The sequence below is a fragment of the Rhincodon typus genome, chromosome 5 (genome assembly GCF_021869965.1).
Source record: "Rhincodon typus isolate 14 chromosome 5, sRhiTyp1.1, whole genome shotgun sequence".
Taxonomy (NCBI): domain Eukaryota; kingdom Metazoa; phylum Chordata; class Chondrichthyes; order Orectolobiformes; family Rhincodontidae; genus Rhincodon; species Rhincodon typus.
In genome coordinates this window covers 7,489,940-7,517,456 of record NC_063336.1, presented here as the reverse complement: position 1 = coordinate 7,517,456, position 27,517 = coordinate 7,489,940, and the positions used below count along the sequence as shown (strand labels likewise).

Genomic DNA, 27,517 nt, shown 5'->3' with positions numbered 1-27,517 from the left:
GTCAACATTTTGGGCCGAAACCCTTTGTCAGGACTGGGGAGGGGGAGGGGAGCCAAAAATAAGTAGATGGAGGGGGATAGGTCTGGGGGCGGAGATGAGATTGAGATAGGTGGATGCAGGCAGGGGGTCATTGTCATTGGTCAGTGGGAAGGGTGGAACGGATAGGTGGGTAGGAAGATGGACAGGTTAGGTCAACTCAGGGAGGAAGGGAAGAGGGGAGGGCATGGACATGGGATAAAACTGGGGGTGGAGGGATTTTGAAGATGGTGAAGTCAATATAGAGGCCATTGGGCTGTATACTGCCTTCACCAGCATCAAAATCCCTCCACTCCCAGCCTTATTCATGTCCAACCCAACCCCTCCTCCTTGCCTCCCTGACCTGACCTAAACTGTCCATCTTCCTACTCAACTATCCATTCCACCCTTCCCAGTGGCCAATCATAACCTCTTACCTGCATCCACTATCACCATCCCACCTGCCCTCCCTCCAGCCCCAACTCCTATTTACTTCTGGGCTCCCCTCCCTTTCCCCAGTCCTGGCGAAAGGTTTCGGCCTGAAATGTTGACTTTCCTGCTCCTCGGATGCTGTCTGACCTGCTGTGCTTTTCCAGTTTCACACCTATTGAGTCAGAATCAGCCATCTCCATTCTGGGCAGTCACAAACCAGGGTCATCCCAACAGTCAGCAGGATGTTTGACTCATGCAGGATTGCTTTCAGGAGATCCCTCAAGTATTTCTGCTATCCTCCTGGAAGTCTCCTGTCATGATCATGTTCCCAGTACAGCAAAAGTAAAATTCTGCAGATGGAGGAGATCCCAGTAGAGCAGCTGCTTTAGGAGTCTACTGTCAGGTACACAAATGGCATGTCCTGTCCAGATGAGCTGGTTTTGATTGATTCATACTTTGATACTAACTGCACCTCAAAAAGTCATTCAAGGCCAATGTATCAGTTTGAGATGTGAAATGTGTTACATAACTAAACTTGTGTTCCTTCTCAACCTCATGGAGATCTCCACAGGAACTGAGCAAATGTCCTCGGCTGATTCAGGAGCCAGGCCCTTCTGCAGTTTTTAATTCAGACAGAAAGTGAATTGAACCTGAATCCTACCTTTCTCTTCTGGTTTTTTCTAACTTGTCTTTCAGAATCATTATTTCTTTCTTCAGGGTCAGATGCTGTCCCTCTGCATCTCGCAGTTCCTTCTTCAAGTTCTTGATCTCAGTCATGTGCAGGATTTCCCTTTTGGCCAGCTCCTCCTCATAGAACACAATCTTTTTCTCCAGATCAGCTTTGAGCTTGGCCACTTCCTGCTGATGCTCTGTACTGCTCACGCCAGGGGAACGTCCAACCTGCCTTTTCTGTTAAAAATATTTAGAGACATAAGAACACAGTTCTCATACTGCCCAATGTCAAAATAATTCAACACTGCTGATTATATCACGACTAATATTAGATACACCACTTCATTTTAAGTTTTATTAATTTTAGTTATCAAACCAAAATCACCAACAACCAGTTCAGTCTTAGGAGATGAAACTTTTCTTTCCCCCGTCTGGGGCCTCCTTTGCAAGTCAGTTGTTTAATTGTTCACAACCATTCAAGACTGAATGCAGGACTGCAGAATTTAGATCTGATCTTTCTGTTTTGGCATTGCTTAGCTCTGTCTATCACATGCTGCTTATGCTTTTTGGCATTCAAGTAGTTCTGTTTGGTAACTTCACCAGGTTGACACCTCCCATTTAGGTATGCCTGGAGCTGCTCCTTGCATGCCCTGCTGCAATTTCCACTGAACCAGAGTTGATCATTTGACTTGATAGTAATCATAGAGTGGGGATATATCAATCCATGAGGTCATAGATTGTGTTTGAGTATAACACCGCAGACGGCCAACAATATCTCATGGAGTCCAGTCTTGAGCTGCTGGATCTGTTTGAAATCTACTGCCACTTAGCATGGTGACTATTACCACACATCATGCTAGAGGGTACATGAAGAAGAGTCTTCATCTCCACAAGCATTGTGAGGTGGTCACTCTTACCAATACTGACACGGACAGATACATCTTCAGCAGGTAGCTTGGTGAAGAAGAGGCCAAGTATGATTTTCACTCTTGTTGTTTCCTGCTCCAGACCCAGTAACGTCCTTTAGGACTCAACCAGCCTGGTCAGTAATGCACTGTCAATTCTTTAAATTATGATTCCAAACAAAACAGTGACAGATATTCTCTCTTTTGTTGTTCAGTCCCTCAATCTTACTCTACTCCACCAAAAGTGATGAACACCTTTCCTCGAGACCTATGTCAGTGTTATTCTGCAATTCATTAACATCTACCTTGAATTGTCATATTCTATCATATTTCTGGAAAATGTTGAGTTATCACTTGATCTCTCATCCATAATCTCTATTACCAACAGAACCAAAAACAAACCAATGCAAGGAATTGAACCTGTTTCTTAATTTTCATATCAGCCTCTCACCTTGAGCCCCTCAAGTTCATCTTCCAGTTGCTTTGTGTACTGCTCACTCCGTTCCCGCAGTTTTCGCTCCTTGGATGCCTCTGCTGCTGATTTTTCCATCTGCACATCCAACTGGTTGGGAGAAATATATACTATGAATAATACTCAATTTCCATAGCAGCCAGGATTAAACCAACTTTACAATAGAACCGCCAAACCATCAAATCCTTCAAAGGAATTTCAGTAATATTCCGCATTCAGGATTAAATTTCCAAAAGTCCTGAATAAAGTTCTGAATGAAAGACTTCTACAAATACTGAAGCAATGGGAATTGGGGATTAAAACCCAGTGTTTTTTTTCCACTGGCCAGACAGTTGTAACTGCAGCGTAGATGGGAGTTGCACATTAGGACCCTGTGGAGTCCCCATTGTGGGAAATTGGATTTTCCATTGGCCAATTCTTCTATGCCCAGAACCCAAATGGTCCATCTGCCAGACCAAATCCTGCCACTGCCAGACCTGACTCACTGGAGACTCTACCCACCAAGATCCCTGCTGGACCCGACACACTGAAACCCTGCACCAGATCAGACCAACTGAGACTCCAACTGGACCCAGTGCAACCTCATCAGATTCTGCCTCCACCAGATCTGAGGCCCACCTCCTCCCATAATCTCACTGTCAGACCCCACCAGACCAAATTTCTTCAGCCCTACCCATACCCGAGCTGGTACCCTGTCCAGCTGGCACCTCACCTTATTGGCACAATACCCAGTTAGCACCCCATGCACCTGGCGTCCTACTCCGTCCTGAGCTCACATCCTACTTCCGTGGCCCTCTATCCAATCCATCTGGTATGCAACCTATACAGCACCTGAACATCATTCTTAACTTGGGTGTTTGCATTTTTACGGCAGGTATCAAAGTATCAAAGTCAGGACCTTTAAATTTCAAGTTACAGCAGCTGACTGCTGTGAAAATAGGACAGGATTGCCCTCCTCTGACAATTCTATGCTACAAAAGACCCAAGTGGAATCTCTCTCAGAAATGCAGAGTTCCCTTCCTCCAGATAAAAGAATGCCAAGAGGGCAATCTGCATGGGATTGCCACTCACTAGAAACTCTGGCCCCCAGGTATAGTAGGAGAGATCTCTGAAAGAACCGAAACAGTGGATTCTCCAATGGGTGTGAAGTCAAGGTTTATACAACTGATAAAGAAGAACTGAAAAGGGTCAGCTGACATGGGGCCAATTTATGAAAGGAAGTGAGTGGTGTATGGGAATATCCAAAACTTGGAATCTGGGGGAATTGTGCTGGAAGATGTAATAACATATACATATTGTATTTGGGATTTGGATATTAAAACTGAGGTATATGGATGTGGGTCAATTTTGTGAAGGTAGTTTTAAAAATCAGGTCAGGAAGTCATTTGAAACAGTGACTGAAGTGCATCGATTTCCAAAAAAAAACTTGATGCTTGGCAGTGTTAATGGATGGAATATGTATACTGCTGCGATTACAAAAGACTAAAAAGTCATAGTTTTAGTGTTTAGTTCAATGCAGAAGAATCAAGAGTTTAGTTCTAAAGGGAGAACAGTTTCTCCTAGTAAAAGAGTCAAATATTTAGTTCAGGGAACCAGCATCTGTGGAGAGAAAGCAGAGGTAATGTCTCACCATAGCTGAAGCGCTTTAGATTTGTGGATTTTCTAGCTAAGAGAACTTGAAAAAGAATCTCATATCTCTTAAACAATAGTGTACAGGAACAGAGCTGTTTATATTCAGAATTTTCTAACTGTCTTACACAGCAATCACTTCACTAGCTTCCCACAAAGTTCTGTGCATTTTTATGCATCTTAAGATGTCCAGCACCTCCTCCCTCTGTAATATGGGCACTTTTCAAGATATCGCTATTTATTTCCCCAAGTTCTCTAGCTTCCATATCCTTCTCCACAGTAAACACATGCAAAATACTCGTTTAGTATCTCCCCCATCTCCAGAGGCTCCATACATAGGCAGCCTTGCTGATCTTTAAGGGACCCTATCCTCTCCCTAGTTACTCTTTTGTCCTTAATTTATTTGGATTGTCCTTAAACCTATTTGCCAAAGCTATCTCATGTGCCCTTTCTTCCCCTCCCGATTTCCTTCTTAAGTATACTCCTTCTGCCCTTACAGACATCGTGGGACTCACTCAATCACTGCTGTCTACACCTGACATATGTTTCCTTCTTTATCTTGACCAGAACCTCAATTTCTCTAGTCACCCAGCATTCCCTACACCTACCAGCCTTACCCTTCAACCTAACAAGTACGTACTGTTGCTGGACTCTCATTATCTCATTTTTGAAGACATCCCATTTTCTGTTGTCCCTTTACCTGCAAATATCCGCCCCGAATCAATTTTTGAAAGTTATTGCCTAACATCGTCAAAATTAACCTTTCTCCAATTTAGAACTTTAACTTTTAGATCAGAAATACCCTATTCCATCACTATTTTAAAACCAGTAGAATTATGATCACTGGTTTTTGTCATTTATATGTCCGGGTGTGACTGCAGGAAGTATGGTTAGTAAATTTGCAGATGACACCAAAATTGATGGTGTAGTGGACAGCCAAGAAGATTACCTCAGAGTACAATGGGATCTTGATCAGATGGGCCAATGCGCTGGAGTGGCAGATAGAGGTTAATCTAGATAAGTGCAAGGTATTGCATTTTGGAAAGGCAAGTCAAGGCAGAACTTATATACTTAATGATAAGGTGCCAGGGAATGCTGCCAAACAAAGAGACCTTGGGTTACACTTTCATAGATTCTTGAAAGTGGAGTCACAGGTAGACAGGATAGTGAAGAAAGCATTTGGTATGCTTGCCTTTATTGGTCAGTGCATTGAGTATATGAGCTGGGAGGTCGTGTTGCAGCCGTACAGGATATTGGCTAGGCCATTGCTGGAATAATGAGTTCAATTCTGGTCTCCCTGCTATAGGAAAGACGTTGTGAAACTTGAAAAGGTTCAGAAAAGATTTACAAGGATATTGCGAAGGTTGGAAGGTTTGAGCTATATGAAGAGACTGAATAGCCCAGGGCTATATTTCCTGGGGTGTCGGAGGCTGAGGGGTGACCTTATAGAAGTTTATAAAATCATGAGGGGCATGGATAGGATGAATAGCCAAGGTCTTTTCCCTAGGGTAGGGGAGTCCAAAACTAGAGGGCATAGGTTTAAGATAAGAAGGGAAAGATTTAAAAGGGACCTAACAGCAACGTTTTTGCCCAGAGGGTGGTGCGTGTATAGAATGAGCTACCAGAGGAGGTGGTGGAGGCTGGTACAATTACAACATTTAAAAAGCATCTGGATGAGTAAATGAATAGGAAGGGTTGAGAGGGATATGGGCCAAATGCGGGCAAATGGGACTAGATTAATTTAGGATATCTGGTTGGCATAGACGAATTGGCCTGAAGGGTCTGTCTCCATGCTGTACCTTCCCATGATTCTGTATATATAAGTATAGATCTTTGATTATTATTCTTGTATAATGAACAATATTCTGTTGTTAAAGATTATCTGCAGCGTCGTGTAAATATGCTTCAGAGACTAATACTAACCAACTGCAAAATTTAAATCTATGATTTATCAAGCTAAGTTTCTTTTTTGGATCTGATTTGTTTAGTATTATCATCAGTTAAGATCATAACAGAGTGTTGCAATAGATAAGTGGCCTTAGAACCTGTTGAATAATGTTACATAGTTTTATCAGGATTCCAAATGGATTCCAGTTACAAACTACTGGATCATTTGTACAATATTGTTAAATTCTGAACAGTCCCATCATTACATAGTAAGTACTGTATACAAATGCTCTTCTCCTACTTTTAGTCACAAAACAACAAAATTTAATGCCATTCTTCTTTACTTAAAACGAGGTGTGAGAACAAGTCAAATAATGCGTATGTTTTTCTCTCTCTCCTTCCCAAAAATTATTAAAAAAGTATGTTCCACAAATGACTGATGACTCACACCTGAGAACATTGCAGGAGATTTTCAGGTCTGATATATTCTACGAGTACAAAATATGTCTACGTTTCTGGTAGCAATAAAGATTAACAGCATAACTTGTGGAAAGAATTCCTTAAGTTAGCACGGGTTTAAGTTTTAGAAGGGGTACATGTGAAGTCAAGCGCTCTCTTTCCTATTCCTCAATTTCTAATCATGGTGTCTAACAACAATGAGTCAAAATACTAAAGGAGGATAGAGGGCTTGGGGACTTGGTGCCATGAAAACAATCTCTCTCTCAACATTGGCAAAACTAAAGAACTGATCATTGACTTCAGAAAGAAAGGAGGAGAACACGCCCCATCTACATCAATGGAACTGAGGTTGACAGGGTTAAGAGCATCAAGTTCCTCAGACTGACGATAACTGACGACCTGTCCTGGACTTCCCATGTAAATGCGACAGTCTAGAAGGCACAACAACTCCTCTTCTTCCTCAGGTGGCTCAGGAAATTTGGCATGTCCATAAGGTCCCTCACCAACTTCCACAGATGCATCGTTGAAAGCGTACTGTCCAGGTGCATAACAGCCTGGTATGGCAACTGCTCTGCCCAGGACCGTAAGAAACTACAGAAGGTGGTGTGCACAGCCCAGACCATCACGGAAGCCAACCTTCCATCCATGGACTCTATTTACATGGCTCGCTGCCGCGGTAAGGTGGCCAGTATCATCAAAGACCCATCACACCCTGGTAATACCTCCGACAGCCTCTTCCATCAGGCAGAACATACAGAAGCCTGAACACATGTACAAGCAGATTCAGGAACAGCTTCTTTCCGGCCGTTATCAGACTGTTGAATGGACTCTAGCCTCAAATAATGTAACTTGCAATGTAACCTGTATGCCTCACAGTCTTTTTGATCTGTACATCCTTTGCTTGCTGTGAGCTGCTTGTACCACTCGTGAACAAAGCTTTTCACTGTATTTCGGTACACATGGCAGTAAAAATCAATCAATCGATCAAGTAACCAACATCCCCTTTATTCATTGATGTAATCATATTTCAGATTCAGTGTCTGTGAAAGGAGGTAAGGGAATTAACAGATAAATGGATAAATCACAGCAACATCATAATTCACATGTCCTCCTTGTAACATTCAAAACCCTGGTGAGCAGAAGAAACCTTACTCACTCTTGCAGCTACCAAGGAACTGGACCTTTTTTTGCATGTTTAAGCCACTGCCTCAGAGTACATCATATTTGCAGATAAGCATAGCAGATTGCTAAAATAAATGTACAGAAGTAAAGGCAAGGTATTTGACATTTCAGGAAGATAGACAAAAAATGACAGGATTGGGATAAAACAGTGAATAAAGGATGAGATCAGAACAGTAGTTCAAGAGGACCTTAGATTGGAAGGTCAAGATGAAGAATCAGTTTTGGTACAGCTGCAAGACAAAAAGTGTCAGCAGACATTGATAGGCATTATTTAAAAGGCCACCAAATCTGTAGTGATAATGTAGGGCAAGGTATAAATCAGAGCTGAAAATTAGAGCTGGATGAAGCGAGGACAAATGAGTAGTCATTGGGAACTTAATTTACACACAGCCTGGAATGGTGGGCCGAACCTGAGAGGTCAATTGACCTAGTCCTGCCTCTATTTCCTATCTTCTAATCGTGGGCAGAGAACAGTTCTCAGTGCTGCAATACCACACAAAATCTTCTGTTTCCTTACGCTCTTAACTTCTAGTGTCCGCCACAAAACATTGCTCTTGTGGCTCCTAAACAATAGCAGTGGAATGTTAAATGAAAAGCAACTGCTGCCAAAATCAACAACTTGACCACAATCCTGACCCAAAATTGAAAATTAAACATACCTCTTTTTTGGCTCGCTCCATTCTCCGTAGATCTTGGCGCAAACTCTCAGTCTTCTGCATTATTACTTCCATCTCCTCCTCTTTGTCCCGGAGCTGTCGGGAAAGCCTTTGTTTCTGGGAACGCAGTTCTGTGACCTTCTCATTCATATCTGAGAATTCCTGCATGGCCAGTTTACGCTGACTATGGGCATCTTTAAGTTCTTTGGTTTGTAATTTCAACCTTTCATTGGACTCAAACATTTCCTGCATTGAGGGCACAATTTAAAGACATTTGAAGATTAATGGGCCATGTTAGCATTATAAACTCATTAAGAAACAAATTACTTAAACAGCAAAGGAGAACAACAGCACACAGGATGGGAGTTAATATGTCCCAACAGCATGTGAGAACGAAATTAACAAAACACTGTGTTGAAAACCATCCGAGAGCTCATTAAAGTGGAAGTGTAAATCCATTCTGTATGAACTAATTGTTACCCAATATGACTTACATTTGCAACGCAGTATTCGCACAAATAACTCTGCTTCAAATAAACCACTTTGTTTTTGTTAATGCTGCCATAAAAGAATAAGAGTTTATCATCAGCCTGAAATTGTAATTGTTTATCTCTCAACTGATGCTGGATTTCTAGTGTTTTGTTTTCATTTTCATTTTTTTTATGAGGCAAGTTTGGTAAGATGAGGTTGAGAGAAACCCTCCAAGAAACTCATTGAAATTGACACTTAGCCAAAAATCATAAGAGTTACCAATTAGTGTGCAGTTAGGGTATGGACTGTTCAACCTGAAAGTCTGATGGAGGCAGGTGCAATTGAGGCATTCAAAAGGGCAATGGATGATTAATTAAACAGAAACAATGTGTGGGGTTGTGGGGAAATGGTAGGAGAGTGGCAAGAAGTTAAAATGTTCAGACCACCAATGTAGACAGAATGGGTGAATAGCCTCCCTCTGCACTGGAACAATTCAGCGTTTCTGTGATGCTATCTCCCATATTCTAGCAGGCTGATCTGTCTGTGAGTTTCAATAATATCTTAAGAAAATTAATAATACAGTGGATTTCAATGATCCATTTCCTTCTCAATGCCCATTTACATGGAACATGAAGCACCTTCTATCAAGATACAAATGCAGAATAATTACCTTACCTTCTTACCTTTATCTTCCATCATGGAACTAAATGGACAGCTTAAATTATAATCATCAGCAAAATCTATCCTAACATTTCCCTATAACTTTGAGACGAACAGTCTTTGCATAGTCAGCCTAGCTGGTCATTACCTACAAAATGCATATCCTCACTGACTTGTGGAAATCTTTTGCTCAAGACTGCCTGAACTGGAGAAGAAGCATCCACAAAGGAGCCAACCATTTTAAGTGTCTCCAACAAGTGCAGGTTGAAGCCAAGTGCAAGCAGTGGAAGGAAAATGTGAAAATCTGAGTGTTTCATCCATCTGGTTCACCAACACCACATCCTCCACCTGCAGCAGGGTATATGGATCTAGTGTTGGAACTCACAAGATCAAAGGGGAAGAAAATCATCCCCAATCCTAACGGACTGCCGAAGAAGGTGAAGATACCTCACACCTTCTTCCCAGTAAGACAACGTGAATTACCCTTCAATCCAAAACACCTAAGTTTGTTGCAAGGCAGAATTCAGAACATGATCCCTGTCACTGCACAATTTTCTCTGAAATTAAGCAGATAGTCCTAAAGCATAACTATTTTAGAAACATCATACATGCAACAATGTTTTCTGTGTAATCTAGAAAACCTGTCAGTGTACTTCCAGTTAAAATGTAAACAATATACGATGTACATCAATCAGCTAGATACCAATGGTAATACGTGGATATCTTCTCTTATAAATGTAATCTTTTCTAAGGCTAAACAGGCTACTATTTGACACTCCCAGTTCGTTAAAATCCATCATCCATGAGTGTTAAGACAATGACAATATTTTAAGAGCATTGGCATGTTAAGGACTTTTGGGAAATGACTTTCAATTCAGAATGGATTCATATTAATAAACTATTTTGAATTGGCTACACAGATTTTCATGACAGGCTGTCAAGGAAGGCCAGATTCAGGGAAGATTAAATCATCATGGGATTTGCATGACATGGCTCATTCTGAATTTGCTTCTTCGGCAAGTATACTTTATTAACAGCGCTCTCCACTTGTTCTGCCACCTTTAATGACTTACATACATATACTCTCAGGTCTCTCTGTTCCTGCACATCCTTTAGAATAGTACCTTTTATTTTGAATCATCTCTCCATGTTCTTTATACCAAAGTGCATCGTCTGATATTTCTTCGCACTGAACTTCATTTGTCAATGTGTTCGCCCACTCCACCAAGGTGTAAATATTTTTAAAGTTCCACACTGTCCTCCACAGCTTACAATTCTCCCGAGTTTTGGGTCATCCACAAACTTTGAAATTGTGTTCTATGCACCAAGATCTAGATCATTCATAATTAACAGGAAAAGCAATGCTCCCAATACCAACTCCTGAGCAACTCCACTACCAATATTGTTCCAGCCCAAAAAAAACTTGTTAACCATTATTGTCTGTTCCTAGCCAATTTGCACCCATGTTGCTACTGTTACCCATTTTTTGCTCCTGAGAACTGTCAAAAACATGGATATGTAAGGTAGAGCGTGTCTCATCACCTTCCGTTAACCTCTCAAATTCTGAAAGTTTGTGGTCAACCCTAGTTAGCCACAATAAATGAAACTTAACAGTTCAATTACCATGTTGGCGAACCACTGTCTTCCCATTACACCTTCTCACCTTATCTAGATCTTCCTATTCTTTATGCATCTTTGTAGTAGGCTAAATACCCATTTTTAAAGCATTTTTTGGATGGTCTCATTTGATGCCTTGAAAGTTCTTTGAATTTTCTCTGAGACTTCAGCCCTGATGAATCTGGTATCCAACCAATTATATGGAAGATTATCCAAATTACAAATAGCAGGACAAATCTAACTTAGTAAATTAACACATTCAGACTTTATCATCAATTAACTAATTCCTGATTTAATCAGCATACTCTCTGCTTGGAGTACAGGCTTTCAGAAATAATGCTTGTTTACCAAGTCAACTTCAATAAATATAAAATAACTAGGGAAAAACATAGAACAGACTGTAAAGCTGTATTAGGTATGTTATAAAGGAAAATTTCACTAACACAAATGTGGGTCTGTTACAGGCAGAGTCAGGGTTATTTATAATGAGGAATAGAGAAATGACAAAAATGTATAGTTATTACTTTGTGTCTGTCGTCACTGTGCAAGATACAAGAAATCTTGCAGAATTAGAGATCCAAGAGATTATGGAGAATGAGGAACTGAAAGAAATTAGTATTAGTAAGAAGGTAATGTGAGAGAAACTAATGGGACTGGACAAGATTGATAAATACCCAGGACTTAATATTTCACATTCCGGGGTGCTGATAGAATTAGCTCTGGAGATGGTAGGTGCATTGGTAATTATCATTAAATTCCATTGATTTTGAAATGGTTCCTGCAGATTGGAAGAGAATAAATATTTACAGGCTGGGGGAGGGGGACAGACTGTGAACAACAGACCTTTTAGCCTTGTATCAGTAGCAGGGAAAATGCTAGACTTTACTATTGAGGATGTGATAAATGGAGTGGCAGGGTGTGGTGGTAATGACTAATGTTCTGGGGTTATGGAATTGAAGTACACCATGGTAGTTAGTGATACCTGAAGTCAATATAAATCAGGTGGTACAGTGGCTCAGTGGTTAGCACTGCTGCCTCACAGCGCTAGGGACCCAGGTTTGATTCCAGCCTTGGGTGACTGTCTGGGTGGATCTTGCATGTTCTCCCTGTGTCTGCATGGGTTTCCTCCCACAGTCCAAAGGTACGCAGGTTAGGTGGATGGTCATGGTAAAAACAGTCAGTTCTGATATAATGTGACAGTTCCATTCTTGCGCGATCTTGCGTTATAAGAAAATCGTGCGATAACTGCGACATTTAAAATGATGGGGACGGAATCGCATTGTAGCCAATACAGTTAGGGAAAGTTTGCGTTCTGCAAATAGCATTCTATAATTCTTCAATTGCGTTAAAACCAATTTGGGTTGAAGAAACACGTGTTATATCAGCACTGACTGTATGGGGATCAGATGGGGGTGCTGAGTCTGGCTGTGATGCAGACTCAATGAACTGAATGGCTTCTTTCCGCACTGTGGGGATTCTATGATAATCTGGAACAACAAGTAACTAAATGGCGACTGTGTAACCACCTTCCATAAAATACCAACCGGTTCACTAATGTCTTTTAGGTAAGGGAATCTGTTGTCCTTATCTGGTCTGGTCTACATGTGACTCCAGGCCCACAATAATATGATTGACTCTTAACTGTCCTCTGGGCAATAAGTGCTGGCCTAGCCAGCAACACACATTCAATGAACAAATAAAAAAAAGGACACTTGTACAACAATGATCTGATTAGCCATAGCAAGCATAGATTTGGGAATGGAAAATATTGTTTGACAAAAATGGTGAAGTTTTTTTGGTATATGTACAGGATTGATAAAGGGGAGTCAGTGGACATAATATATATGTATTTCCAGAATGCTTTTGAGAAAGTTCTCCACAGAAGCTTATTAACAAAATTAAACACATGGGATAGGAGGTAATATACTTGCAGAGATTAAGGATTGACTAACAGGCAAAAAACAGAGTGTAGGAATAAACGGGTCATTCTCACATTGGTAGGTTGTGATTAGTGGTATATCTCAAGGATCTGTACTTGGGCCCCAACTGTTCATAATGTATATCAATGAGTTAGATATGGGGACCAAATATAATATTTGTAAGTTTATGAATGGCACAAAGCTGGGTGGGAATGTACGCTGTGAGGAAGATGCAAATCAGTTTAAGGAGGATTTGAACAGACTTAGTTAGTGGTCAGATGGAATATAATGTCAAAACATGTGAACTTATCTACCCTAGTAGCAGAAACAGATGAGCACAGTTTTTCTTAAGTGATAAGAGATTAGCAAGTGTAGATGCACAAAGGAGCCTGGATGCCTTCATCAATAAATCACTGGAGGCTAACATGCAGGTGCAATAAGCGATTAGGAAGACAAATGAAACATTAGTCCTTATCACAATAGGATGACAATGCAGGGATAGTGAAGCTTTGCTTCAATTGTATAGAGTCTTGGTCAGATCACATTTTGAATAATGTATGCTGTTTTGGCCCCCTTACATTAGGAAGGATATTATTGCCATTGAGGGACTGCCCTTGGACCTTGCTCCACTATGTTAGATCATGGCTGGTCTCTGCCTCAGTGTAACTTTCTTGTACTGCCCAATAACCCTTGATGATCCCTCACTGTGATCCAGAAATCCATTGATTTCTGTCCTATTCTATAACTGAGTTTCCTCAGGCCTGGGGTAGAAAACTCCCAAGATTCACTCACACTGAGTGAAGAAATTTCTCCTGATTGCAGTCCTAAATGTTCTGAGGTTGTGTCCCTGTCTCTAGACAGATACACCACCTAGCACAGGGTAACATTCTTAATGCATCAACTCTGTCCGGCAATACAATCAAGGAACTTGGCCCTTCGACCCAGTTCAACCATTCAATAAAATCATGGTCGATCTGATTTTAACCCCAACTCTACATTCTTGCTTATCCCTGATAATCTTTCATCCCTTGGTCATTAACAGTCTAGCTACCTCTGCCTTCAAAATATTTAAAGATTCTGTATCCAGTGAACTTTTAGGAAGGGAATTACAAAGAGTTTCAACCCTCAGAGAAAACAAAAATCCTTAACCTTGTCTTAAAAGGACTCCTTTTAAAATATGAACTCTGGTTCTAAATTCTCCCATAAAAGGAAATATCCTCTCAACACACACGCAGTCAAGTTCCCTCAGACTCTGAAATGTTTCAACTAAGTCACCTTTGACTCTTCTGAACTCCAGAGGATTCAGCTCAGCCCATCTAGCCTTTCTTCATAAGGCAATCTGTTCATTCCAGGTATTAGTCTGGTAAACCTTTCCTGAACTGCTTCCAATGCATTAACACCATTCCCCTAGAACAATGACCAAAACAGTACACAATACTCCAGATGCAGTCTCACTAAAACTCTGTAAAACTGAAGCATAAGCTCTTTACTCTTGCTTTCGATTGCCCTCTCAATAAAACATAACAGTCTATTAGCTTTTCTGATTACTTGTACCTACATACTAACTTTCAGCAATTTATGCACTAGGACACCCAGATCTCTGTGAATCTCAGAGCTCTGCAACCTCTCACCATTTGGATAAAATGTTCTTTTTATTCTTTCTGCCAAAATGGACAAGTTCACACCTTTCCATGTTGTACTCCATTTGCCAGATGTTTGCCCATTCACTTATCCTTGTCCCCTTGTGGGCTCCTACTGTCCTCTTTACAACTTGCTTTCCTACCTATCTTTGCGTCATCAGCAAATTTAGCTATCACCCCTTCATTCCCTTCATCCAAATACAAATTGCAAAGAGTTGAAGCCCCAGCACTGACCCTTGTAGCACACTACTCGTGACATCCTGTCCACCTGAAAAAAACACACTTATTCCTACTCTATACTTCCTGTTAGCCAGCCAATCTTCTATTTATGCCAATATGTTACCCTCTGCATCATGAGTGTTTATTTTCCACAATAACCTTTGATCTGGCACCTAATAACGGACATTTTAGTCACAAGCTCATTTAATTGTGTTATGTTGGACGAAGGATGTATATGCATACTGTGTGGAGTGGACTGGATAAAATTTTACCCCAAGGCTTGAAATAATACAGATTGAAGTAAGGTTAAAAAAATTGAGAGCTCTATCTGCTTCAGGTTTGGGATGTGTTGAAATTATTAAAACGAATGGTAATTCCCTATAACATAGCTGGAGTAAACCACTTTATCAGCACAGATGTAGCATCAGGTGAAATACCCTTCTGTTTTGCAGGCTGTCAATGAAAACGGCCCGAATTAAACCGGACATGGAAAATGCAAGGCAAGTTATTTTGACAAATCAGTGGAGTTACAGTTTATACAATCTGGACATTGTATTAATTTTTTCAATATTTAACTTCTCTAATCAATATGATAAGCAGGTCTCATTGGCATCAGGAAATAGGCATTTAAAATTTAAAAAAAGATAATTATCGTAAAATTATATTGGCAGTTTGCCCATTCATCTTCTCACAGGTTGAAAATTGTATTAAAGGCTACAGGAGCAAGGGATGATGAGTGCACCAAATTTATAGGAGAGATCAGTGAAAACCATGATATATTCTAAACCATGTAAGAGGACACCATCATGGCTCATAGCGAGTTTCCAACAGCACTTTAACAAAGTTGTAGAAATATATCTGAAAATATGAAATCAGGAAAAAAAAATGTTAAAAGACTTGAAAGTAGGGAATCATGAAAAACAATGTTAATCTTGCACTTTGTAGACATCGCAACTAGATGTAGTCAGACTACAATAATATAAAGAAAAAAGATGAAGGCCAGAAAAAAAGACAAGTTGTAAATTAATTCAGAGATAGTAGGAACTGCAGATGCTGGAGAATCTGAGATAACAAGGTGTCGAGCTGGATGAACACAGCAGGTCAAGCAGCATCAGAGGAGCAGGAAGGCTGACGTTTCGGGCCTAGACCCGGGTCTAGTAATATCATAAGAAGTCGAGCCTTTAAGATTGAGAAGTTTTAGTGCCTACAAACAAATCAGAGGATACGTTGATAAATGAGGCCACACACAAAAAAAAATTGAGAACAGGAAAGAATCTTGTGTATACATTAAAGTACCAGATGAGGGAGAACCAGCTTTATCACACTGATAAACATGCAAAAGAAAAAATGCTACCTGGTATAAACTTATATTTAAGGTCAAAGCTAGAATAGTGGTCTGTAGTTTTGAACAGTAGCTTGGTGATTAAGATTACTAGGGATGGGAAATAAAAAAGTGCTGCCCAGCCAGTGATGCTTGCATCCCACAAATGAATTAAAAAAAAGATTTAGAGCAGGTCCCCTTGTTTCAGAAAAAGTGAAGGTAGTATCTCCTGGCAACATACTTCTGGGAATCTCAGCAGATCTCGCAGCATCTATGGAGAGAGAGCATAGTTAACATTTCAGGTACAGGTTCTGAAGAAGTGTCACTGGACCGGAAATGTTAACTCTTCTTTCTCTCCACAGGCAATGCCAGACCTGCTGAGTTTCTCTAGCAGTTTTTGTTTTGTTTCAGATTTGCAGCATTTTCAGTTCTTTGTTTTACTTCTGGGAATGTAAGTCAATAAACTTAAAAGCTGTATTTTTGTAGGGTAAGAAATTTCAAAGGTAAATATTTTTGAAACTACCGAAAGAAGGTGATTGGGAAATTATGGAATTAAACAACAGTGTTTATAATTTGATTGGTGCATTAAGAGTATGGTATTTCTTAGCTGGGTGACAAGAGTTTGCATTTAATTTTGAAACAGATCCAGAAATGTTCTGCCAACTTCACAGAAAGAAACTGGCACGCGTCTTTATGATGTGCATGGATGTTTTTGCTATGAGGAGATTCTATGGAATTTGAGCAATGCCCGATAGACAAAATGGAAAGGAAATTTAAGATTGGAAGTCAGGCTTTGGGAGGGGTGGGGGGAGGATTTTAAATATATAGGGTTAGACCTGAAGGAGAATAAATCAAATGACTTTGGATTGATGTTTTTACTTGGAAAGTGTTAATTGCATTGCAATAAAGCTGTCCAGGTACTCTCAGAAAGACAATTATGCATTCAAGGAAGAAAAAGACCATTGAAGGAAATTTGACTGAACAGTCAAATTGGTTATGCATTCAAATAACACCGTTATTAGTAATGTCATATTAGAACTGATGGAACATGGTAATGTTGTGGAAGTTGTGAGATCAAGTAAAACAATAAATAAATTAAATTCAGAAAAATTCACACTCAGGTTTCCAGCCTGAGAAAACCCAGAAAATATGAAGCTAGTCCTCTTTAGCGATGCAATGCTTCATATGCTAATTTTCCAGATGGTTATTCGAGTATGACAGGATTTGTCATATTCTTGGTGGGAAAGAATAATAAATATCTTCTATTTGCCTGGAAAGCCAAGAAATAAAGTAATTAATTTAAAAGTACCTCAGTTGCTGAAAATCCTATACGATCTGAGAAAATTCATTCTAAAAATGTTATATGGATAACCAATCTATTTGTGATAATTGAGAAAATATTGAGGACTGAGTTTGCTAGCATACGGGAAACATTAGAAAGAAGAGATTTCCAAAACAAAGTGGTTGCCACAAGTCACCAGTTGTCACATTGTTTCACAAACAATGCTTGCTCCAGGAGCTTAGCGGTGATCCTTTAAGAAGGGTGCTGGGTGGTATGAGGAGTTATTAACCACAATGGATAAATCAATTTTGGTTTTGGTCACTTCTTTTGTTTAGAAAAAAAGGGGAATATGGGAAATTGTGTTGTATGAAAAAATATAATCTTGTTACTGATTAGGTGCACTATAATATTTTCTTTACTTTTATTACTTTTGTTAAAATTTAAAGCGGGGACTCTAATTTTGCAAGTAATTTAAAAAAGGACCCTTGTGACATATTGGTAAATCTTTACCACTGGATCAGGAGTTCAAGTCCCGCTTGCCCTGGTTGTCAGCCATAATATATTCATGCTAATTTTTAAAAAAATCAGCCAGCAGTTAAGCAGATTAGAGTTAATTGATTAATCAATTTATTGGACAGATATAAAGGGGGAACACACAGGACTGATGCATGGAAGGAGCTGTAAGACTGAGTAAAAGAAGAAAAAGAAAAACATAAGGCTAAGTAAAGGGCTCTTGTGGTGTTGTGATAGTGCCCCTACCCTACGTCTGAGCCAGGAGGCCTGAGGTCAAGTCCCACCAGCTTCAGTAGTGTGCAAATAACATCTCTGAATAGGTTAATTTGAAAATATCTAAGACTGAGTAAAAGACAAAAAAAAGTAAGACTGAGTAAAGGACTCTTGTGGCACTGTGGTAATGTCTCTAGCCCTGAGCCAGGAGACCCAGGTTCAAGACCCATCTACTCCAGAGCTGTCTACTAGCATCTTTGAACAAGTTGTTTAGAAAATGTAACACTGAGTAACGAAGGGTTATGTGGTGAGTCAGTTGTAGTGTCCTTTCGGGCCAGAGGATCCGAGTTCAAATTCCACCTAGTTCACAAGTACATCTTAACATGCTGAACAGGTTGATTTAAATAAGAAAGACTGAGTAACTAATAAATTTTACCCATAAAGAAAGGTGTCTTTGGGGTTCTCTTGGTGCTGGTACAGTGTTCCTACTTCTGGGTCAGAAAGTCAGGTTTAAGTCCCACCTGCTTCAGAGGTGTGTCATTACCTGACTGAACAGGTTGATTTTTCCAATAAGAAATACGTCTTGACTTGTCTCATTAACTTATTTTTTCAAAGAGTTGAGGTTATCTGGAACTCACTGCCTGAAAGGGTGATAGAGGCAGGAACTCTCAAGACATTTAAAACCATTTAGATGAGCGCTTGAAGCAGGACAGCTTTCAAGGCTCCAGGCCACGTACTAGAAAATGGGATGAGAACAGATGTCTGTTTGATGACTGGCATGAACACAATGGGCCAACATGCCTTATTCCATGCTGTAAAAACTTTTTGACCCCAATGACTTGTATCCAAATTACCAAGTCCTTTCGAATTTCAACGCTCCCCAGCCTCACTATTTAAGAAATCCTCTGTATTTCTGCTAATCCTATCAAAGTTGGTAACTTCGCTTATATGCAAATTATATTCCATCTGTCAAATTAATGCTCACTCGGTTAGCACCTCCAAATCCACTTGAAGTAGCGTTGCATTCTCCTCATGACTCTTGTACCCATGTAGTTTTCTATCAACTATAAACTTGTATAAACTACATTTAATCCCCACGTCAAAATCACTGGTATACTCCCAGTCACAACCTGCCATTCTGAGAATGAACTATTTATTCCGATTCCTCCTTCTTTCTTTTAACCAAGCATACCAGTATATTAGTCCCCAAGGCCATATGCTCTGATTATGTTTACTAACCTGTGTGGGGCTTTATTGAAAACCTTCTGAAAATCCAACTACACCACAATCACTGGTTTCCCCCTTATCTATTTTGCTAGCTATATCCTTGAAAAACAGCAACAGTCTGGTAAACAAGTTTTCCCTTTCTTAAATCCTTCTTGACTTTGCCGAATCAGTTTATTGTTCTGCGTCACATTGTTTATAGGAGATTTTAGTGTTTTCCCTACCACTGACATCAAGCTGGAAGCTCCTGGTTTCCTCTCTCCCTCCCTTCTTCAATACTGGAGTTACAATTGCAATGAGCATACTGTCCAGCGTCTAAAGAATGGCCTCCTCCTGCTTCTAAGTCTTATCCTCCTTTGAAAGGCATTCTAATAATCAAGACTTTTCAGGTGGCAGGGTGAAATCCTCACAAACTGAAAACTTCTCTTTTTTCAATTTAAAAAGCACTGTTGAGTTCAGAGAGAGTATCCAAAATTTTAGAGAAACTTTATTCTTTCAGATAATAGTGCCATTGTGTTTCCAGCATATAGTTTATCATTTCTACAACTGACTGGGTGGGATAGTTTTCTCTTTACCACAGGATCCTATTCAGTTTTTCTTCTTCACTGTTGACATAAGTTGCAAGCAGAAATAAAAGCTCACATGATCTATTGGTATTAAATGAAAAGTTTAGGCCTAACACATATTTTATCAAATACTTGCAAGAAACACTGTTAAACCATATTTCACAAATGCACAGCCACCATTCTAGGACTCTCAACCTTTCTCTCAAATGACAGAAGCAATATAACCTGAATGTGCAATTACCTTCTGAAGATCATCTTTCTCCTGCTTCGACAATTTGATCTGCTTCTCTAGTGCCTTAATTTGCCGACAGCCATCTTCAAAATCCCTTCTGATGAGACTTGCTTCTTCAAGCTGCTGCTCCAGCTGACTGAAATCTGGAACAAATTGCAGTATGATTAGTTGCCTGATCTCACAGAAATGTCATTTTAACAGTCAAATCAACTTGTTCCATTTTAACTGTCCCTTGACTCCTGCTGCCCCAGCACCTTACCAAACTCAACACAATAATACGACTGCCCTAGCACCTTACCAAACCCAACACAACAATATTGCTGCCCCAACACCTTACCAAACCCAACAATACCACTGTTCTCAGACCCCACGAATTAGGGGGAGGTAAAAACAAAATCGCTGCAGATACTAGAAATTGAAATACAATCAGAGAGTACTGGAGAAACTCAGCAATTCTTGGAGCATCTATGTAGAGAGAAACAGATTTAATGTATCAAGCTCAATATGCCTGTTCAGAACTTTATAGGGAAGTGGTGATGATGTGGTAATATCACTGGACTAGTAATCCCAAACTCCACACTAATGATCCGGGAATGTAAATTAGAATCCTATCATGGCAGATGGCAAAATTTCAACTCAATAAAAATCTGGAATTAAAAGATGGTGAATATATAAACATTGCCTTGTTGTAAAAATGAATCTTGGTCACTAATGTCCCTGTAGGGAAGGAAATCTGCTCTCCTTACATTATTGGCCTACACATGACTCCAGACGTACAGCAATGTGCTTGACTCTTAACTGCCTTCAGAATTGGCCTAGCAAGCCGGTCAGTTCAAGGGCAATTAGGAATGGGAAATAGTGCTGGCCTTACCAGTGAAGTCCACATCCGATGAGGGATTAAAAATAAGCAGAGGCAGGGAGGCTAACAAGAATGATATAATGCCAAATTGGGGCACAGCATATAGTTCTTTTTATAGCTGTGTTTAGAGCTGGAAAATGTCACTTGATCACACAGATCCTACATCGTTACTGGAAAGCCAATATCAGCAAGATGTTGTTGTCCTGAAGACGTGACGGAAAACAGATAGAGGTAGATTGCTGACTCCAAGATGGCACCTGCAATTGTGAAATCTCCAGATTGTTTCCTGGGTATATTTTAGAAAAATACCTATTCACTGAGTTCTCAGTCACTGAAAATGACTTCACAATAAAACTATTCACCCAACTAGACTCTATTCTAACAAATTCATTATGGGGTAGAATTACATAGAGTCATACAACATGGAAATGGACCCTTCGGTCCAACGAGTCCATGCCGAACATAATCCCAAACCAAACTAGTCCCACCTGCCTGCTCCTGGCCCACTTCCCTCCAAACCTTTCTTATTCATGTATCCATCCAAATGTCTTTTAAATGTTGTAATTGTACCCGCATCCAACACTTCTTCAGGAATCTCCTTCTACATGCAAACCACCCTCTGCATAAAAAAATTGCCTCTCATTTCTTTTTAAAATCTCTCTCCTCTCACCTTAAAATTGTGCCCTCTAGTCTTGAAATCCTCCAGTCCTAGGGAAAGGACAACTACCGTTAACTCTATCTATACCTCTCATTATTTTATAAACTTCTATCGGGTTGCCTCTCAACCTCCGACGCTCCAGTGAAAAAAGTTCCAGGCTATCTGGCCTTCCTGGATAACTCAAACCTTCCATACCCGGCAACATCCTGGTAAATCTCTTCTGAACCCTCTCCAGCTTGTTAGTATTCTTCCTATAACTGGGCAACCAGAACTGGACACAGTATTCCAGAAGAGGCCTCACCAATGTCCTGTACAACATCAACATGAATTCCCAACTCCCATAATCAAAGGACTGAGCAATAAAGGCAAGCGTGCCAAATGCTTCTTTAACCACCCTGCCTATATGTGACACAAACTTCAAAGAATTATGTACCTGCACTCCTAGGTCCCTCTGTTTTACAACACTATCCAAGGCCCTACCATTAATTGTATAAGCCCTACTCTTATTTGTTACACGAAAATACAATACCTCACATTTATCCAGATTGAACTCCATCTGCCATTTTTCAGCCCATTGCCTTGAGCAAGCTTCTTTTGTAATCATAGAAAACCTTCTTCACTGTCTACAATGCCATCAATTTTGGCGTCATCTGCAAATTTAGTAACCATGCCTTCTATACTCTCATCCAAATCATTTATATAAATGACAAACAGAAGAGGATCCAGAACTGATCCCCGTGGAAAAACCATTGGTTACAGGCCTCCAGTCAGAAAAGCAACCTTCCACCATTACTCTCTGTCTCCTGCCATTAAACCAATTATGTATCCAATAGGCAAGCTCACCCTGAATCCCAAGTAACCTAACTTTACTAAATAATCTATAATGTGGAACCTTGTCAAAGGCTTTACTAAAATCTAAATAAACAATGTCTACTGCTCTGCCATCATCAACTTTTTTGGTAACTTCCTCAAAAAACTCAATCAAGTTTGTAAGACATGATTTTCCTCGCACAAAACCATGCTGACTATCCCTGATCAATTTTTGTCACTCTAAATGTCCATAAATTCTGTCTTTTATAATCACTTCCAACAAGCTAGCCACAACCAAAATCAGACTCACAGGTGTATAGTTCCCTGGTTTCTCCTTACATACTTTCTTAAACAAAGGTACAACGTTAACCATCCGAGTCATCAGGCGCCACACTTGTAGTTGTAGATGATGCAAATATTTCTGCACGGGGTCTCGTAATTTCCTTTCTTACTTCCCACAACTTCCTGGATACATTAGATCAGGTCCCGGAGATTTATCCACCTTTATATATTTGCTAAATATCTGAAAGGTTGACTTCTCCTCCTCCAGATGCTGCCTGGCTTGCTGTGTTTTTCCAGCCTCCTGTTTGTCTACATTATATTGTCTAAGTCCTCCCAAATTTCCTCCTCTGTAATATGAACTGTTTTTAAAACATCAAAAGTCTGTGCCGTAGTATTACAAACACAGCAAAAATTTGTAAATATTGACAAAGCATGGTGATTATTTTTGCTCAAGATTTTAGTGGAAAATTGTGTGCAGCATAAAACAGAGTGCTGAACGACAATGCTTCTATTTTGTACTTCTGGCAAGATCAATTTCACCCTCGAGTGCAATTGAAATATTTTCAAGCTTGTTCGATATTCTACATGAGTAAATGAATCATTGGTAAATACTGATTTTGCATATTTGATAATATAAATATTTCATATTCAGTTACTTGATTTAATACTCTTAGAACAGTTAGAACCTTGACACCCCTCTCCTCAAACTGAAAACACATGGTGTTCTGAAAGCACAAAAATGTCATGTTTTATCAAATTCCCCATAGGATTTAAGAATGAAATGCCTGACAAACTGAGCCAAATTTTTAAAATAAAAAAATGATTTGATTTGGAATTTTGAAGTGTTCTTTAGAAATATCCTTTTCCGTTACATTGATCTGAGACAAGTACCATTTCCAATGCTAAATATCACTGTAATACACTACCATTGACTGAATTATTCTTTCACCACTCTGATCTCTGCATATTTCTTACTCTTCCATAAGCGCCTTCCCAGCTATGTGCAAATTGCTGAATACTCAAAAATGCAGAGGACAAGGGTCAGCAGGCTGCGATTACAGTCAAAATATTTCACATTTTATTCTGGGTTTTCTCATTCTGAAGGGCCACGTTCAGAGACTGGGGGCTTAATGGAAAGCAGACTAAGGAGAAGTAGGGCAAAGGTGAGACAGAAGAATTGAAAGACACTCCTAATCTTAAAGTCTGAAATAAGGTGAAACTGAAATTTAATGCGCAGAAGAACTGCTATAACATTTGAAGATGTAGAAGACTCAATGATCCATCAGTTGAATCCATTAACTGTTTTATGGAATGAGTTAAAATTAGCCAACAAATATTCTTCAGTGTAAAACTGGTCAAACTTTGCTGCTTGATTCAAAACTGGCACATGTAGCAACATTACCAGGATAATAACCCATTGAGCTCTTCACTTAAATTCTTTGGACATTCTGAAGAGTGAATGTTTTAATGATTTTTCCCAATTGTATTTCCTTGAGGTATCTTGTTAAGCCGGGTTTTCTATAAACTACAAGCAAATATACAGGCCAGAGATAAAAGCAGGAATTGCTGAAGAAACTCAGCAAGTCTGGCAGCATCTGTGGGGGCAGAAGAGAGTTTACGTTTTGAGTCCAGTGCATCTTCATCAGAACTGATGGCAGCTGGGAAAAGTGCATTTATGATGAAGACAGAGTTGGGAGGGATTGGATAGGTGGGGGGGAGAGGTTAGTGGGGAATATGAGCTGATAGGTTGACACGGAACACAGAGAGACAGATATGAAAGGGATAGGTGACAAGGGGATTATTTATTATAAGCCAGGACAGAAGAGAAGCTGAATAAGGGATATTGACAGCTAAGAACAGGAGAGAACGGGTAACCTGTGCGGAAAGCAACCCATGTAATGCAGTAATACGACGAAGAGTATGAGAATGGGTAAGCTGTACTGAAAGTACTGACAGGACCAGGATGTGCAGGTGGATAGAAAAAAGGCACTAAAAGTATTGAACACGATGTTCAGTCTTAGATGCTGCAGGGTCCCCAAGCGAAAGATGGGGTGAGCTGAGCTGAGACTCGCTGGAGCACTGCAGCAGGCCTCATTAGAAATGTTGGTGTAGGAATGTGGTGGTGTGTTGAAATAACAGACAACTGGAAGTTTGGGGTCATTTTCATAGACAGACGTAGATGTTCAGCAAAGCGGATACCCAATCTGCATTTTGTCTCTCCAGTGTTATGAGCAGTGAATACACCAGGAGAAATAGACCAGAGATAGCTATTGGGTAAATGCAGATCAGAGACAACATGAGATAGATATAGAGGAACATGAGATAGATATAGAATAAAGCTCTCTACACAAGCACGCACAAATCAGAGATGCCACAGGACAACAGTAAACAGCTCAACAAAGCATCAGAAGAACACACAGCCTTTAGGGAAGGAAATCTGCCATACTTACCTTGCCTGGCCTACATGTGACTTCAGATCCACAGCAATGTGGTTCACTCTTAACTGCTCTCCAAAATGGTCTAGCAAGCTACTTAGTTGTATCAAACTGCTACAAAGTTTAACAACAACAACAGAAAGCTTAGCGCGGTCAACCCTGCAAATTCCTCTTTACCAACATGTGGGGCTTGTCCCAAAATTAGAGGAGCTGTCCCATAGCCTTGTCAAACAACAGCCTGATAGTTATACTCTCAGAAATACTAACAAAATCCCAGATACCACCATCCACCATTGTTGGAGGTCTGTCATCTTAGCTCCAGGACATCTCCTCAGCGTAGTATCCTAGGTCCAACCACCTTCAGCTATCTCCAATGACATTCCTCCAACTTGAAATCAGAAGCGGGGATATTTGCTGATGTTAACACAACATTCAGCACCATTCACGACACTTCAGATACTGAAATAAAAGTAAAATACTGTGTATGCTGGAAAAGAGAAATAAAAACAGAAAGTGGCTACTCCACCGCTGCCTACAACATTAAAACACACACCATCCTGACATGGAACTATATTACAACTCATTCATAGTCTCTGGGTTAAAATCATGGAATTTCTTTCAACAGCACAGTGGATGCTCCGCAACTTAAAGACCAACTGTTGAAGAAGGCAGCTCACCATCATCTTTTCCAGGGTTATTAGGGATGAGCAATAGATGCTGGCCCAGCTAGTGCCATTCACATCCTATGAACATATGTAAAACATTCCAAGCTTCAAGATCACAAACTGTGACTGTAAGCATTGTGTAGTACTGACGCTGGCCTTAGGTACTCTATTGCCAAATAACCTTACTAATTATGCAATTTTACACAAGATGAAAGCTGGCTAGACGCGCCACTACAAGAAGCAATCTCAACAATAACTGGCGACAAGAATCTCACCCAAGAGTATTTATCTTTTGTATGTCTGGAATTTTCAGCTGCAGGTTTGCAAACCCAGATATCATGAAACATTATTTTGGGTTGGATTTGCAATTTGACTCGCATATGATCCATTAAAGGTATGTGAAGGAAATGCAATGAATGCTGCCAGTGTTCCCTGTGAATAATTTCCTTTGTGCTAAACTTGGTTTAATCCTAATAACATATGTTTGCAGGATCAAAACTACTGCCACTTTTAGGTTGGTCTAGATTGCTTCTTTCATCCCCTGATGATACTGACTGCTTTTGGGAAACGTTCAACAAATAGATCCAGGTTCCTTGACACTGGTAGCCCTCAAGTATTCTTCATTTGACAGTTTTAACAAGTATTCAAACAGGTACGAGATCATGGCTAAGTATGCTTCTCTTCATACACATGCACACTTTCTGCAAAATGGATGCCATGTGCATTTTCTCCTCTACAATACAGATGCACGGAGGCCAACTGCAGTAACGCAGGAGCTTTCCTAATGCAGCCAAACTGAGGAGTGAAAAGGAATGTCTCTACATGGGAAAAACATAGAAAACAGGAGCAGTAGGTCATTCGGCGTTTCGAGCCTTCTCCACCATTCAACTTGGCTAATTATCTAACTCAGTGTTCTGTTCCCACTTTCTCCTCATACCCTTTGATTCCCTGAGCCCTAAGAACTAAATCTAACTCCATCTTGAAAACATTCAATATTTTGGCCACAACTACTTTCTGTGGCAGAGAAATCCATACACTCCCCTCTCTCTGGGTGAAGAAATTCCCTTCACCACCGACACTCAGTAGCAGCAGTATGTACTATCTACAAGATGCACTGCAGAAATTCACCAAAGATCCTGATTCAGCACCTTCCAAACCCACAACCACTTCCTTCTAGAAGGACAAGGGCAGCAGACTGCAGCAGTTCAAGAAGGCACCTCACCACGACTTTCTCAAGGGCATCTCGGGATGGGCAAGAAATGCTGGCCAGCCAGCGACGCCCACATCCCACAAATGAGTAGGAAAAAAAACATTTCTCCTCATCTCGGTCTTAAATGGTCTACCCTGTATCTTTAGATTGTGACCTTTGGTTCCAGATTTCCCAGTTCTGGGAATATCTTCCTGTAGTTACCCAGTCTAGGCCAGTTAGAATTTTAAAGGTTTCTTTGAGAGATTTTCTAAACCACAGTGAATATAGTCCTAACCGAAATAAAAACCAAAAGAACTGTGGATGCTGTAAATCAGGAACAAAAACAAAGTTGCTGGAAAAGCTCAGCAGGTCTGGCAGCATCTGTGGAGGAGAAAACAGAGTTAACATCTCGGGTCCGGTGACCCTTCCTCAG

General features: G+C 40.2%; 1 protein-coding gene across 1 annotated transcript in view; it reads right to left on the bottom strand.

Annotated features, from left to right (window-relative positions):
* LOC109916915 (serine/threonine-protein kinase MRCK alpha-like) overlaps window positions 1–27,517 on the bottom strand; it is a 323,123-nt gene that overhangs the window by 150,653 nt on the left and 144,953 nt on the right. Inside the window, exons 12-15 of the mRNA XM_048596650.1 lie at window positions 20,196–20,329; window positions 8,313–8,555; window positions 2,476–2,586; window positions 1,109–1,356 (exon numbers count right to left, since the gene is read on the bottom strand). Coding sequence (XP_048452607.1) covers window positions 1,109–1,356; window positions 2,476–2,586; window positions 8,313–8,555; window positions 20,196–20,329 — 736 coding nt within the window. The remainder of the gene's footprint in view (window positions 1–1,108; window positions 1,357–2,475; window positions 2,587–8,312; window positions 8,556–20,195; window positions 20,330–27,517) is intronic.